General features: G+C 41.5%; 1 protein-coding gene across 5 annotated transcripts in view; it reads left to right on the forward strand.

Moving 5' to 3' along the window:
* Positions 1-16335, forward strand: part of Large1 (LARGE xylosyl- and glucuronyltransferase 1) — a 533170-nt gene that overhangs the window by 455561 nt on the left and 61274 nt on the right. For all 5 annotated transcript variants that reach the window (XM_038312791.2, XM_038312792.2, XM_038312793.2 and 2 more), the window contains one exon: positions 15204-15367. In XM_038312791.2, the coding sequence (XP_038168719.1) occupies positions 15204-15367 (164 nt within the window). The remainder of the gene's footprint in view (positions 1-15203; positions 15368-16335) is intronic.

Here is a 16335-nt window from a genome sequence, read left to right on the forward strand (position 1 = left end):
TGAAGTTTCATAAATTCACAGGACAAAAATAATCATAAATCAAGACAAGTTTAAAATACATCGGTGGGTACATCAGAGAAGCAGGTACAACAAGATGGGGGAAGCTTTTCTATAGGAAGATGCTCTCTTATCTTTTAGGACAGTGGAAGCTAATGGACTGCTAAGTTAACAGATTAAAAAGTTTTGATCTATTAGTCACAAGATGTTAGTTCACAGAGGTAGACAAGGAATGGCTGTCCTGGAGAGTTAAAACTAGCCCAAGGTAATTAGCCTCAAAGGCAAGCAACATTCCAGGCTCTCCAGAGTCCTAAAACTCTCCTCAGTCAATCGGTCTGCAAGTACAGCTTCTTTTCTAGAATTTTTGTTCAGACTTTTCATTTCTACTTATGTGACCTCAAACAAGATACCCTGTGTCCCTGTATCTCTAATTCTTTCATTGCAAAATGGGCAAGAAATGGCATATATGCTCAGCATCTGCTGTGTATTAGATTCTAAGAAAATACATGGTACTTTTTATCTCTTTCCCAAGGTCCTCAGTATCAGTCATTCAGTACAGAAACATGTACAGAGGGCGTTCTTCTCATTCTGAGGACTGAGACAGATGAAAAGGGGACTGGGGATATGGCTCTTGGTTAAGAATAATGACTGCACCAGCAAAGGATACCATTCCAGGACTCACACGGCAGCTCGTCATCATCTATAACTCCAATTTCAAGGGGTCTGATGCCCCCTTATGGCTTCTATGCCACTATAGGCATGTGGCATACATACATATATGCAGGCAAACACTTATACACTTAAAATGAAAATAAATGAATCTGTCAAGACAGACAGTGGAAGAGAAGAAGGAAGGGGACAGTAGTGCCTCCCTCAGAGTTTGTGTCTCATAGCAGGAAAACACAGCGAGCTCATTGATAACCAACAAGGAAAATTTATTAGCTAATAACCAGTGCTACATAGCAATGACTAGTGAGAAGCCTTGCAGATTCTTTCTTTGGGGAGCAGCAAACTGGAGATGAGGAGGTAAAATTAACACTGAAACCTAACTGACAAGAACCTCAGCTGTAGTCAAATAGGGAGATACAGATACATTCCAGGCAGATGATATATCTGGTGCCACAGACACGGGACTGGTTTAGAAAACAGGGTAGGGACTAGTGGGTGATACAGAGAAGACGACATAGCAGCTAATGACCAGATAGATGGACATGTGAGCTGAAAAAGGTTTTTTTAAAAATTAATTAATTAATTAATTAATTAATGGAAAGAGTAACTCAATCTAGAATTTTCCTCTGAGACTGGCAAGGCTTTTATAGCTGTCGTAGGTGTCCTGAGAAGTTTTTTAGACTCCCTGTGGAAGGTCAGAAGACCTTCCTGGCTGTTTATGGAGTAAGTGATCACAATGCTAATACCACGTTCTGAATCACAGTGAAGTTGCTACTTACTCCTTCTTTCCCCTGTATCCCCCTAGACTCCTCAGTATCTACAGTTCTCTGCTGGCAACAGAGAAGGCAAGTTAGAAAGCACTTGAATCTCTTGGGCTTTTAGAAGCATTGTTTCTATTCACCCCATTTTCCTCAGCTTTTCTCTTTGTTCAAATCAGAGTTTATTCTCAGCAATGATGGTTGAGTGCCTGCTTGGAGTTTTCTTCCAAATGCACAGTGTAAACTCTGTTCTCCATCATTTCCCCTCTGTGACTATCTACCCATCATCTTCACCCCTGTGTTCTCAGGGTTAAACGTCAATGCCTCAAAAACTGTCTGCCCCCTTTTCCTATATCCAGAGAATGAAGCAGTCATTTTCTGCCTTTCTCCAAATTTAGAACTGTACTTGATTGTTCATTATGTATATGTAAATGCAAGCCAGAGTCCAAGAACATGGCAGGGCCCATTAGACACTGAGCCATATGCAAGCTGCCACATAACAACCCCTGGTGAAGCAGAGAACCCAGGCTTTCCAGGTCTAAGCACTCAACACCCCAGTCTCTCCCCACCAAGTACCGTGTACCAGCCGCACTTCCCCATTGGTCCTCTATCTGTGTGCTTTCCCACCACCTAGAATACCCTGTCTCTGTCTAGCATGTTTAAATATTCTCATTTAACGGTGGACCAGAGTAACCCCTTAAGTAAAATTCTGTGATCTATTTTATTTTCTTTCCGTAATAGCATATGTTACTATATGCAATTACATAGACTGTTTCTTTCCTGTTTTTTTCCTCCTCAAATATAAAGCTTCTAGGTTGGAGACTTTGAGCTATTCTCCTCTCAAATCCACTCCTATAACAGAACTAGGCACATGAAAAATACAGAATGAATATAGTAAAGAATTACAGCAAGAATAAAGCTTCAGGTAAAAGATAAGGCAGGCAAGTGAAGAGGCAGAAGCAGAGGCAGAAAGCAGTATGATGGTGGCTTCTCTTTGACAGTATTGCATGCTGTGAGCTGTAGCACAAAGGCTTTGGCTGGGTTGGGAGTTTGGGCTAAAGCCTGTTGATTTTATAGGCATTCTCACATTTACATTTGAGAGAAATCAATGCAAAGAACAGAAAAAGACTGACACAGCAAAGTCACTCAGAGACTGTGTTCTAGTCCAGGTAAAGAGGTGATAATGGTATTGAACTTCATCAGGAGCAGCAGGAATGAAGAGCTCAGTTGAAATGATTTGTAGATTCTAAGGACAGGCAAGAAAGCACCCATGAAGGCAGCAGGTCCTTGTAACCTGTCTACCTAACAGTAAAGCCCCAAAGCAGAGTGGTGATATCCCAGTGGAACTGCAGATTTAGACATGACATGATGATGATAAAAAGCCCCTCTTGCTTCTTGTAGTATTTTTTACTTTGCAAACACTATAAGGTATTTGTTACTGGTTGTATTTTTAGAGAAGGAAATGGAGGCTTAGAGAGTTAAAATCATAGAACAGGGTGACGGCAGACCGAGAGCTGATATCAAGCTCTCATTTGTATCAGTCACTATTCCTTCAGCTGTTAAAATGTCCCCCAATCACCACTCTTCCTTAGCACGACCTCTCTTCCATTTCTTCATAGGACTTGTACTGATTTATATATTCATGACATCTGTGTGTGTGTGTGTCTGTCTGTCTGTCTATCTGTGTGTCTGTGTGTATTTGTGTATGTGCATATGTATTTAGCACCAGGGTGTCAACACTGGTGTGTCCTCCACTATTGCTTCCAATTTATCTTTTGAGACAGGCTGTCATTGAGCTTGGTGCTCACCAGTTGGCGTCAGTGCCTGGCCAGTAAGCTTCAGGGATCCACCTGCCTCTACCATCTAATACTAGAGTTAAAGACGTATGTAATCATGCCTGACCCTTTTTATGTAGAACTGAAGATTTGAATTTAGGTCCTCAGTCTTACATTGTGTGGGAGAAAATAATTTTAGGACACACAAAGAGAACACAAAGCAAAATAAATTTGGCAAGGCATTTTCTTTTGGCAATATGAGAGGTGCATCATGATCAAAACCAGGCTAACAAGCACACCAAAGCAGGAAGTTCACCAAGTTTTAGTTGTAGCAAATGTAGTGGCTGGGTTTCATCCCATTAGTGGCTGCTCAGCCTTACAGTCTGACTCAGTTGTCTAATTTATGGGAAAGGGCATAAGAGAGTCAAATACCAAGAATATCTTTATCTTGGTCAAACAAGTACATTACAAGATGGAGCAAGTTTATGGAGTACTGATCCTTTTAGTAGAAAAAAAAATGCTACTTTCTCGAAGTAGCAAGCACATTCCCCACTCCATTTTCTCAGCCTCAATTCATGATGTCAGTTTTGCTCTTTATCAGAATATCTGCATACATGAACAGACTGCCTGCCATCCATTTCTTAATTATTCTTGTTAACTATAAGAACTGTAACAGTTGTTTGCCTAAAATGTACATTTGCTAGATGAAGAAATCTAGCTCTGGATAAGACCTATGACTTTGAGTGTCTTCCAGTTTTCTGTTTTCTCACCTGTAAAACAGTCATCCAGTTTAATCCACAAAGGCCATGTTTAGAAGGCTAAGTTAAGGTGTCCAGTGTACTAACCACTCTGGGAAGTTCTTATTATGTGTGTTGGGAAAGAAATGCTTATGTGAGACACCTTTCCTTCCAACCTCTCTGAGGTCTCACATCACATTATCTCTGAAATGAAGAAGGCTCACAAGTTCAGGTCCCTTATGCTGTGAAGGTAATAGACTGGCCATCTCTGAAGCTGTGTTCCCTGATACTAAGCTCACTAGGAGGAAGAGACAGTAGCATCACCACGCCTCACTTAGAAGTTAAAACTAAGATACATATAAAAAATTATATAAAACTTTATTGCATCGTTCTGTCAAGCACTGCCAAGGAGCAGATGGCTTGTATGAAAGCATCTGTACCCCCAGAGAGACCTCAGAGGAAAATCAGAATGTATTACTTTACTCATGGGTCAGCAGCATTCCACCAGCTTTTCAGCCACACAGTTACAACGAGCCCAACATGGACAGTTCTGGGGACCTAGAGATGGGCTGAGCAAGGCCATCTGTGACCCTCTGTGAACATGTTAATCTCCAAATCCTTAAAAATCACTATCACTGTGTGGATAGGTAGATTAGGGGAGGAGATGAAAAGAAGAGGAGCCTAGGATCAGGATATTTTATGTGCAGATACCTAGATACAGGATTGACCTTTGTAGCTGGCTTTTTAATTCCGGGTCAGCTCCACCTTGTACAGAGTCTACTTTCCCTGACACTCTGACTTCTGTTGTCATGCCCATATACTCATGTAATTCTCTATCTTCTTATAAGATTACCTCATGAAAAATATGTGGGCATTAACATGACTTGTATAAATTTTCTGTAACTCCCTATACAATGGAATCAAGGATATGAACTTGATAGACTTCAAAAGACAAAATAAGTCCAAGTAGTACAATGGCCAGACTGTCGACTTGACAAAATCAAGAGTCACTTCGGAGATAGATAGACCTTGCAACATGCCTAGGGGGATATCCTTGCTCTAATATAAGAAGACTCACGCTCTTTGGGTGGTACCATTCCCACGATAGAGGATCCTGAACTGTGTAAGAGTGAGGGAATAAAGCTGGGTGCTTCGTGGATTCATTGCTTTCTTTTGACTATGTACATATGACCAGCTGCTTCAAGCTCCTGGTAACTTGACTTCCTCACCATGATAAATTGTAACTTGGAAGTGTAAACTAAAGTCAACCTTTTATCCCTTAAGTGGTTTTTTTATCAGAGGATTTTAAACAGCAAAGAAACTAAGAGAGGCATGTTGGTAGCTTATAATAATGTAGCACCAGCAGCTGTTCCCCCAAATCAAGTTGTACTCATGATCACACTCCTTTCAAGCTGGGAAGCAGAGTGACAGAATCCTTCATAGCACCTAGGAGATTCTGGATTCCAATCCCAGCACCACAACCAAAATAGAAATTGCTGGCTTGCTTTTTTGCCTCTTCTTCTAGACTACATGGTCCATTGCAATACAGAAACAAAGGCCTTAGGTTCATCTCTAGAGTAGAGATTGATATGAAATAAGAGACTGTTAATTGTGTGTGATAGAGTAGCTAATGCTGGTATCTTGGAAAGAGGAGGCCATGTCTTTCCTTTTCTGTCTTCTCCAAGTCTAATCAGGGCCTGCAGATAGAACCCTTCACTGAACACACTTGAATATGGCCTCTTCCATGAAAGACTGAAAGTGTCTTCCAGTTCGGTCTTCTGAGTAAAAATGTTCAGGGTACCTGGAACTTATTGACTAATACACACTGCAGATAATAGTGAGCTAGTGATATTTCTCTCCCTGTCTCTGTGGTCCAATAAAACTTGACTTCTTTTTAGAAGCCATAAGGAAGAAGAGCTTTGGATGAGATTTCAGGAAATAAGTATGGTGCCCCAAGCTATCTGAGAAAATCTCTGGAGCAACACCCCCCACTCTGTGTGTGTGTGTGTGCGCGCGCGCGCGCGTGCGTGCATGTGTGTGTGTGTGTGTGTGTGTGTGTGTGTGTTTGTGTGTTTGTGAGTGTGTGTGTGTGTCCTTGTGTAGGCCAGTGATACACTCTGGATATCTGGATATCCTTCTCTGTTATTTTCCACCTTCATTTTTTGGAACAAAATCTCTCACTGGACCTGGAGTGGGAAGGAGCAACCTCTCTTGACCCTCAGCAGTGAGGTTACAGATGGGCACCATCAATTTCTAGCTTTGATATAGTACTCGGGCCCATGTGCTTGTGTGGTAAATAAATGCTTTACTCACTGAGCTATCCACTAAGCCCTCCTCATTTTCTTATCTTTAATCTGAGAGCAGCAGGACATATCCTTACCACCTCATATAAGTATTAAGGGAAAACAAATAGTGGATATGAATTCCACTTAAAGACAAAGTAATTTGGAAGCATGAGCAATATTCCTATTGTTAGCTTACCCATTAATATGTTATGTGTTGTTCTAAGATATCAGAATGAAAGAATTCTCAAGTGGCTTCAGAGATTCCTTCTTTGTCTATTGAACTTTGTCTTGATTATTTTCTTGTTAGGCAGGGTGTGCCTTGTAAGGCAATACCAACAACTATAGCATGCTTCAACATCCTGCACTGAAAATCCAAGTGAGTTTTTGTAATTGGTATGTGACTTTTCTCCAGGTTCAGGAGCAAACCACTTCCTGTCTTGTCTCTGCCTTCCATGAAGTCCTAAATTTCTCTCGGGAACTCTTTGATTCTGGCTTTCAGCCGAGAAAAGAACATGATATTTGTGTCTAAGTGAGACTCAAAAGTGGTAGCCCTACAAGCCTATCTGCCCAAATGCCAGAAGCTGGAAATACAGCCCAGCTGTGTGCCCAGAAAAAAACAGTGTGGGTACTGGTGAGCAAAGAATGTCCCTGCTACTTTAAATAATGCATGCACTGTCTTCCACAGCTGTCTACTAGATCCAAGTCCATCTGCTCACCACTTAAAAGCCAATACGCAGGAGATAGGAGTGGGTGGAGATGAAATCTAGTTATTTCAGGGCCGACCCTCAGAAAATAAAGGAAGATACCCCCTCAAAATTCCACCTGAGGAACTCTCCAACACAGAAGGGCTTTTTATAGAGAGCAGATAGTCTTCATTCAGGGCATGTGTCTGTGTCCCTGGATCCTGACCTCCTAGAAGTAGTTACAAATATATTGCTTCCTATATTATTATTATTATTATTATTATTATTATTATTATTATTATTATTAAAAATTTCTGCCTCCTCCCCACCTCTCATTTCCCTCCCCCTCCCTTAACTTCCCTCCTTCTCCCTTTCTAGTCCAAGGAGCAGTCAGGGTTCCCTGCCCTGCAGGAAGTCCAAGGTCCAACCCACTCCATCTAGGTCCAGGAAGGTGCGCATCTAAACAGACTAGGCTCCCCAAAAGCCAGTACATGCGGTAGGATCAAAACCCAGTGCCACTGTTCTTGCCTTCTCAGTGAGCCTTTATTGTCCGACACGTTCAGAGAATCCGGTTTGACCCCATGCTTTTTCAGTCCCGGTCGAGCTGGCCTTGGTGAGCTCCCATTAGACCAGCCCCGCAGTCTCAGTGGGTGGGGGCACTCCTCGTGGTCCTGACTTCCTTGCTCATGTTCTCCTTCCTTCAGCTCCTCATTTGGGCCTTGGGAGCTCAGTCCTGCACTCCAGTGTGAGTCTCTGTCTCTATCTCCATCCATCGCCAGATGAAGCTTCTATGGTGATATGCAAGATACTCATCAGTATGGCTATAGGAAAGGGCCATTTCAAGCTCCCTCTCCTCAGCTGCCCAAGGAACTAGCTGGGGACATCTCCATGGATACCTGGGACCCCTCCCCCCTAGAGTGAAGTCTCTTGTTAACACTAAAATCACTCCCTTAATTAAGATATTTTCTTCCCTGCACCCCTATCCACCCTTCCTCTATCCCAACCATGCCATTCCCCCAGGGTCTCCCCATCCTCCCCTCCTCCCTTTTCTATCCACATCTCCCCATCACCCCTTACCACCACCCCACTCCCACCCCCAAGATCCCAATTTTTGCCTGACAATCTAGTCTACTTCCAATATCCAGGAGGATAACTACATGTTTTCCTTTGGGTTCATCTTATTTAGCTTCTCTATGATCAGGAATTATAGGCTCAATGTCCTTTATTTATGGCTAGAATCCACAGATGAGTGAGTACATACCAAATTCATCCTTTTGGGTCTGGTTTACCTCACTCAGAATAGTGTTTTCTATTTCCATCCATTTGCATGCAAAGTTCAAGATGTCATTGTTTTTTACCGCTGAGTAGTACTCTAATGTGTATATATTCCTGTTGGAGTTTGCTGATATTGTTTATAATATATATATATGCATATATATATATATATATATATATAATTTTAAACAAGAGTATAGTATGTAATGCAAGTATTATAGCTCTTAGGGAAAAGGCTTCACCAATGCAAGTGTTACAGCTCTGCTCTGGTGGCAGGGTCAGGGCATTCTCCAGCGCAAGTGTTAAGCTCTAAAGTGCATGTGTCAGGAGCCAAGTAATGCCACAAAGTCATACCACACAACAAACTTTACACAGAGACTATTGGGAGGGAAAAACCCAGGAGGCTGGCTGCTTCTGCTTGGGTGAGAATCAGCAGAGAACTGAGCAGAAGACAGAATATATATAGAGTTTCTTGAGAGGATTGAAGGATTATATATATCCTTATCTTGGGGAAAGCTCAAGGATTGGTGGGATTTTGTGGCCTGTTCTTGAAGCTTAGGGATTGGTGGTTTTACTTTTGTTTTGTTTTGTTTTGTTTTGTTTTCCTTAGTTTTTTACTTGGGTTCAAGCTAGGGGCAGTGTTTCTTCCCTGGGCCCTAGTCTTGTGTCATGTCCTTGGCCCTTTTACCCACACAGTATAATTATCATTTCCATTCTTATTCCCCTCCTACTCTTCCCTTTCCCCTGTCCTCCTCATTCTCAGTTTCATGACCTCTTCTGTACTTTTAATAGTTTATGTGTGTGTTGCATACACAACATTCTGAGTCCACATTTATTTTAGTGTTGCTCATGTGCATGTATTTAGAGATGGCCACATAGATTAGATATGCAAATCTTTAGTCAACCATATTGTTGAGATTCCATTGTTGCATACTTGCTGCAGTTTAAGCACCATAATAATCCATATCTTTTGTATAAGATAATGCACAGAGTTAAAAAGTAAGGCTATTCTCTTATTAGCTGAAAGCCCCAGATTTGATGTGTGAACTTAAGGGAAGGATTTCTTAGCAGTTAACAACTTCATTATTTAAGCCCACTTTAACTATTCCCCCCTTGCAACATTGTCTCACTATGTAGCCCAGGCTTGCCTCAAACTTGAAGTCCTCTCCCTTACCCATTGTACCATCAAGCCCAACCCTTGATGTGACTTTTCCTTAGAATTTAGAATGCCTGAAAGAGGAAGCCAAATTAACTCCGCCTAGGCAGCTACCAGAGGAATATCACTGCTGCATAGCCACAGAACCATCTAACTGAATAATTAGAGCTAGAAAAAACCAAAAAAGTCTTTACGTGATAGTGACATGGTGACTCCAGAAGCTCAGCGAAAAGTCCTTAAGTTCAGTACCTGCTGCTGTGTTCACTGATTATAAAACCTTGAACATGTGGCTGAACCTTCCAGATTGTAAAGCCTTCATCAAAAACGAAGGACTGAGAGGCACCCTAATACGTGGGACTGGTTTGAGGATTAAATGGGAGAACCTGCCAGACCTACTCCAAGTAACTTACTGATTTTCCAAAGATGCTTTGTGAAGCCCAAACTCTTTGTTCTATTGTTGAAATGCAGCGTGTTTAAGATCACATAGAAAATGAGGGTTGGGGTTATCTGGCTCTGGTTTTCACATATCTCCATAATGTCACTGTTTCTTCACCCTGCTGTAAACAGAAGTCCCTTTCTCCAGAGCTGGGAGCACACTTCCGCTGAACCCTCAGGCATGTCCAGCCATCATTTCAGGCAGCTCAAAGCTAGTCTAGAGCATTGTCCTTCGGGATAGAAAGGCAGAACAGAACTGCAAACTGCTTAAAGGACCATTTTCTTGAGTCAAATTTCGCCTGTGCCTCAGCTGGTTGCCCAAAGAAACAATTTAGAAAATGTATTTTATCTTAGAAGAAATACATCTTTTGTTTCTTTTACTCACTTGGCGGGAGTCCTATTTTCTTCTGTGGCTAGAAAACAGGGTGCAGTAGCCTTCAGGCCTGTTAATGAAAGCACTCCCTTCAGCCCAGTGTCTCCCTGGGGACATTGCCCAGTCACTGGGTGAAGAAAACACTGCATTGAAGCAACTGGTATTTTCCTCTTGAGACAACATCAGCCACACATACAACAATAAGCCAGCCAATATTAGAATTTGAAAAAGTAAGTAATGCAATCACATTCATTGTTTAAGTCCATGCAACAGTTTTCACTTTACAAAGCACTCCTGCATGCATTAGCTCATTTGGGAAAATTGCAGAGAATTTGCTAACTACAGGAAGATATATAGAAGCAATAAAATTTATCTTTGAATCCATCACTCACAGAACATTTTTGTTAACCTTATGTTTTCCTCAGCTGATTTTTAGTGGATTTCTTTCTTTATTTCTTTTCTTTATTTCTTTCTCTTCTTTTTTGCTGGGACCTTTATATATATATATGCAATTTTTTTCTTTTTTTAATGGCATGCTTTGTTCAAGGCATATTATGTTTTCTACCATTCCATTTGAAGCTCCTATCCATTCTGTGGAAGAAGTAATTGTACTGTAGTGTGAAGTGTTCCTGGCTGGACATTCGAAGAGGGAGGGCATAGGTTTTCTCCTTTGAAAAAGAGATGTGTGCTAAGGGATTTAAAATGTGAGGCAGTGCACCCCAAAACATTAACTTGGCACCCAACACTCAGCACTGAGCAGGCATTCTATTCATAGCCGTGTTAGGTGCGTCCCATGGTGGTGATAGTAAAGGTACTATGAACATGGGTACCCTGAAGTCTCACAGGCAGATCTGTCTTAGCATATTTGTGTGGTATCCAGACAATAATACCTCCTAGGCCATCACACTGATGGTCATCTGTGAACTTGGCTTTGTATGAATCACACACTACTGATACCATGAATTTCATAAAAGAGAACATGGGTGCTCCAGAACTGCATCCCAGCCCTCTCTGCTAGAGCAAGCTACACCTTGGTAGTTCTAGAGTCATTTTCCTTGATTGTCACTCCCTTTCTTAGCATGAAGTAATTGATACCAACGAAGGCTTTTATAGCTTTTAAGGTGTTTGGGGTGTCCTGGGTTTAGGGGTTCTAATTTGAATAGGGTATAGCTCTTGCCTTTAGAATTCATTCTATGGGTGATTTAGAAAGTATTTCCTAGAGCCATTAACTTGATAAGTTCTTTCCATTGGTCCATATAAAGAGAAGTAAACACCCCATACATATCATTGTGTTGTCAGTAATAATCTTGCCATATAAATTAAGATACTTGTTTAAAAACTCATCAAAGGAAGATGTGAGTCTCGAAAGCTCACATACGAACATCCATACATACTTTCCCCTTCCCTCCACAAAAGCAGAAACCATGTGCCTTTTTCAGTATATTAAAGCCACAAAGCAAAACCAAAGGGAGACAAAGCCAAACATATTCCTTCAGGGAATTTGCAAATGTTTCTTTTCTGAACTGGAAACTGTTCAACTACAGTGTGGAAGAGAGAGAGAAAGTAGGAGATAATCAAGGCACAGAGAAGGCACCAATGAGACATGGAGGGAGCTGTACATATAGAATGAAAGAAAGGTAAAAAGCCACATTGTACAACATAGATTAATAAAAGCAGGTTAATTTAAATTATAAGAGCTAGACAGACAAGCCTAAGCTAAGTCCATACTTTCATAATTAATAATTAATCTCTGTCATTATTTGGGAGCTGGTGGGACAGAAAGAGTTGTTACATGATTTAGCCCTTAGGGTGCTTACAATACAAGCATGATGAGTTTGATTCTGTAGCCGTGTAAAAAGCCAGGTGTGTGACATACACCTTTAATGCCAGTGCTAAGGAGTCAGAAACAGGCCAATAGCTTACTTGTTGACCTGCCTAGCAAAATCAGCAAATGCCACATCCCAGTGAGAGACAGACCTCAAAAATCCTGGTTAATTGTTCCTGAGGCTATCTTCCACATGTGCACGCACGCACAAACACAAACACACACACATAAAATCAGGAGGGCAGACACCCTGGCTCATCTAACCCCTGAACCTTCTCCCTAACCTTGCCCAAAGTTGTCTTCAGGGGTTTACCTTCTTTCCTAATGGTGTTAACAGGTGATGTTGAATGAATCACCCCTCCCTCCAAGCCCTCACTCCAAGAGATGCTGCATGTGCATCATCCCTTGTGTGGATGTAGGGGATCTTTACTGTTTCCCACCTTATACTTGAGGAAATCAGACTTCAGAAAAGTTAAAAAGAAGCCACCCACTCACCTGAGGGGGAGGGGAGGAGGGATCTAACCTGTGACCTTAGACTCTGCACTTTATCAGAATCTTTATCTGAGACCAAATTAGCATCTTCCCTATAGAGTGATGGGTACACATGGACCCAGGTGTGACCTGTCTAAGGGACCTTAGGAATTTGAAGCTACTTTCTCAGCTGTAGGTGAGATTTACAAGGATCTCCCTCAGAGTATTCAGAAGGGGATGAGCACCTGTGCAGATAAGCACATGCTATGCATCTGCTTGCTCCCTAAAACTTGGTCTGCCATCAAAGACCTTTGAATGAAAATAGTGAAAATAATAGGCTTAACTATTTATTACTTTATATGAATAAAATTAGAGGAAACAAAGGAAAATTGGAGGACAGGCCAGCACAGTGATGGTGTTCATCTTGTGCTCACCAAATCTTTTTTATTCTTGCAACATATAACTATTGGGCATTCTGCTATGCACTAGGCATACAGTGGGGGACCATCTTGTAAGGGATATCTTTAAGTAATTGCAGTTCAAATTGACAAGTGCCTAATGGAGTTTGGGATCAACTCTTCAAGTCTAAAGAAGAAATGGAACATCTGTACTGGAAGGGCCTGTAGTGGTCTCACAGAAAATGAACATCTAAGCCATTTCAAAAGTAAGATACAGAGGGGTGGAAAAAGAGTCCATTGAGGGAAGACTTTGCCAAAAATGTGATGCCCAAGGAAGTCATAGAAAGGCGGAGAGAAAAGCAAGTCTGAGAAGCACTAATGGAGAGCCTGCAGAAAGGGTTGAAATGATGCGTAGGACAGGTTTCTTTGCTTGTCACCAGAGATCTTCAGGTCTAATTATGTATATCAGAAGGTGTCCTGTGGTACATAGACTCATTGATAGAGTGAGCATTCTATTCCTCCTCCTGGTATTATATTAGTTAGGTGGCCAAAAGTGTTTCAGACCATTAGATCTCAGCTAATCAGCTGAGCATTTGGAAAGGTGTGGCTACATCTGGGCTATATAAAACCATCTGGTGAACTATGAGCAATTACCAAACAGGGCTGAGGAGCTGAAACTTTCCTTAGATTTATCAGGTCCCATAATGAAACATGCCTCACATTAAGTGCTAATACCATATTATCTGTTACCTATTGTTCACAAGCCGTAGCTCAGTGTTCTACAAGAAGTGTTTGTTAGAACAACTTGCCAAATTTAGCTGGGTTTGCTCACATTTTCTGGGCAACTAAGGAAAGTATATGTATTGGTCATAAGTGTCTGTCCTCTCCTATCAGGCTAGCCTGAGCCTTGTCTCCTGGCTGTGGTAGAAAAACACACGTTGTTGCTTCTTGAAGTCTAGCCTCAGCAGAGGAGGATATGACCTCCCTTGAATTCTAGCACCAAAAGACTATTCCAAGTTCAGCCTAGATTTCAAGGACAGAGAAACAGACTCACAGCTTTAGTACACTGTACAAAGTGAGGCCATGATGCAGAGAGGAAGTAGCAGAGGAGTAATGATATCTTTTACTTTACAGGGGCATGTGTGCCACAGCTCCTCTCTTGAGAAATAATACGGAGGCGCAATGGTCTTCAGTGGTGGAGGGGAACTGAGAGAAGCAGGTTAATGTGCTTTCTTGTGAATTATGCTATCAGTTTTGAGATTTAAAAAAGACGCATTTTTTTGAAAACCAGTCTATTGCTTTCAGACAGGCTAGTAAGTCCAGCCATGTAAACTTTAATCTATATTCAAATATCTGATATTATGTGATAGAGAAGGCTGAGGTAATAGGACAAAAATCAGAATCATCTGAGCGATCCTTCGGAAATTATTATTTTTAAGCTTAATTTTATTGAAATACAAACTGCATGTACTGAGTCTTCTCTGCCCAAAGCTTGCAGAGCATCACAAATGTGTGCACTCAGGTAAACATCACACATCACAGTGATGATGTAGGTCTGCCAAGCCACTTACCCCACTCTGCCCACATATCCTAATCCCTTTCTATCACTATAGTTAGTGTGTTGCCAGAACATAAATACTTTTTGTCAGGTACTCTGAGATTTCAGCTGTTGATTCTGTTAAGCAGACATCATCATTTGCATGGTAGTGGTACTATGGGGTTTACCAGAAAGGAGATATAGTAGGTTGGACATCTGTAGCCATACAAAGTCTGAGTTCCTTGTTAGCATGTTAGGTGAGCTAGGAGAAAGGAGTAGAATTAAAGATAATATTCTACTAATAAAGACAGACTTTCCTTAGAAAAAGTAAAAGAGAAAGAGGTTGTCCTGATTAAATTAAATTTAAATAATAAATGGACAGTTTTGTGTCATTAATGCATTTGCTTGATTCTTCTCTCCTATACCTTATTGAAGTATGTAGTTCCAGGAAGACAAAAGCATCAGGTCACTCAGAAACTTTCACATTTGGGATTTCCTCATCTAGAAGTATCTTCTTTGGGTTAGTTGAAACTAGATCACCATTTGACTAACTTGCCCCAGAAAACCCTCTGTTTTATTTGTGAGAATTTTGTGTGGGCTCTGTCAGTGAGCATCACTGTCTCTCTTGGCCACAAGGGGGCTCATCTCTCATATGGAGAAGGTGCCTGCCTTTCTGATCACCCTTTGAAGCTAGAGTAATGGCTCAGGAAATAATATAGGAGTCCTTTCTGTTAAACTACCAGCACAGGAAGGACAGACAACTGCAGGCAGGCTCCTGGGTCACTTGGTGCCTTTCCTCCTATGTCCAAACCTTTTTCTTCCTTTGAAGCTTCAGAAGCAGCTGTCAGAGCTGGATGAGGATGACTTGTGTTATGAATTCCGGCGAGAACGCTTCACTGTTCACCGAACCCACCTGTACTTCCTGCACTATGAGTTCGAGCCTGCTGCTGACAATACAGACGTTACCCTGGTAGCTCAGCTCTCCATGGACAGGTATGATCAATGATGTCACCCACCACACAGTCCCCATAACTGATGTTCTTTATCCCGTGGAACAATGGAAGATGAGCGATGGTCTCCTAGGCTTAGAATATCAAAATCAAGTTGCGTTAAATCTAAATCATCATCGTTCTAGTGCTGCACAGCAGGGGTTTCCTCTTTTTGTTACCAGTGTTGCTTGAGGATAATAATATGAATTCGTTCATTATCCTACTGAAGAGGCTACACACTGGAGCTTAGTTACTGCTCTATTGCTGCTGTCAAGAGACACCATTATTAAAGAAACTATTTCAAAAGAAAGTATTTAATTGAGGGCTTACTTACTGTTTCAGAGGATTAATCTGTGAATATCATGGTGGCAGGAATGTAGGCATGGGACTGAGAACTTGCATCCTGATCTGGAAGGAAGACAGAGTGAGAAAAATACTGGGCTTGGCATGAACTTTTTAAACCTCAAAGCCCATACCCAGCCAACACACTTCCTTCACCAAGGCCACACCTCCTAGTCTTTCTAACACAAGTGCCACTCCTTGGTGACTAATCATTTAAATATATGAGACTGTGAGCACCATTCTTATTCAAACTGCCAATGTGGACCCAGCAAAACATGGCTCATTTCTCTTCCTCACTTGTGTCCTGATGTAACAGTTTTTCACTGGGCATTTCCCAGTGGCACTGCTGTTATGGTGACCCTTTCTCAATTACAGTCCGGTAGGCAGGTTCTTAACCATGACAAGGGATAACTGAGTCACAATGAGAGCATTTGAGACAAATTCATACCCAGGATTCATAGCAAACCAATTAAGACAGAATCTTGGTTGTGGTGTTGTTTTAAGTTTGGAGTGTGTAACCCAGGATCAGGAGTATAGATATCCATAAATAATTTAGTAGTATTATAGTGGCAATAGGTCTTTGAAGGGACTGGGATAGATAGTGTCAGTCAGTTTGGGGATCTTCTTTTT

This window comes from Arvicola amphibius, chromosome 15, assembly GCF_903992535.2.
Source record: "Arvicola amphibius chromosome 15, mArvAmp1.2, whole genome shotgun sequence".
Classification (NCBI taxonomy): domain Eukaryota; kingdom Metazoa; phylum Chordata; class Mammalia; order Rodentia; family Cricetidae; genus Arvicola; species Arvicola amphibius.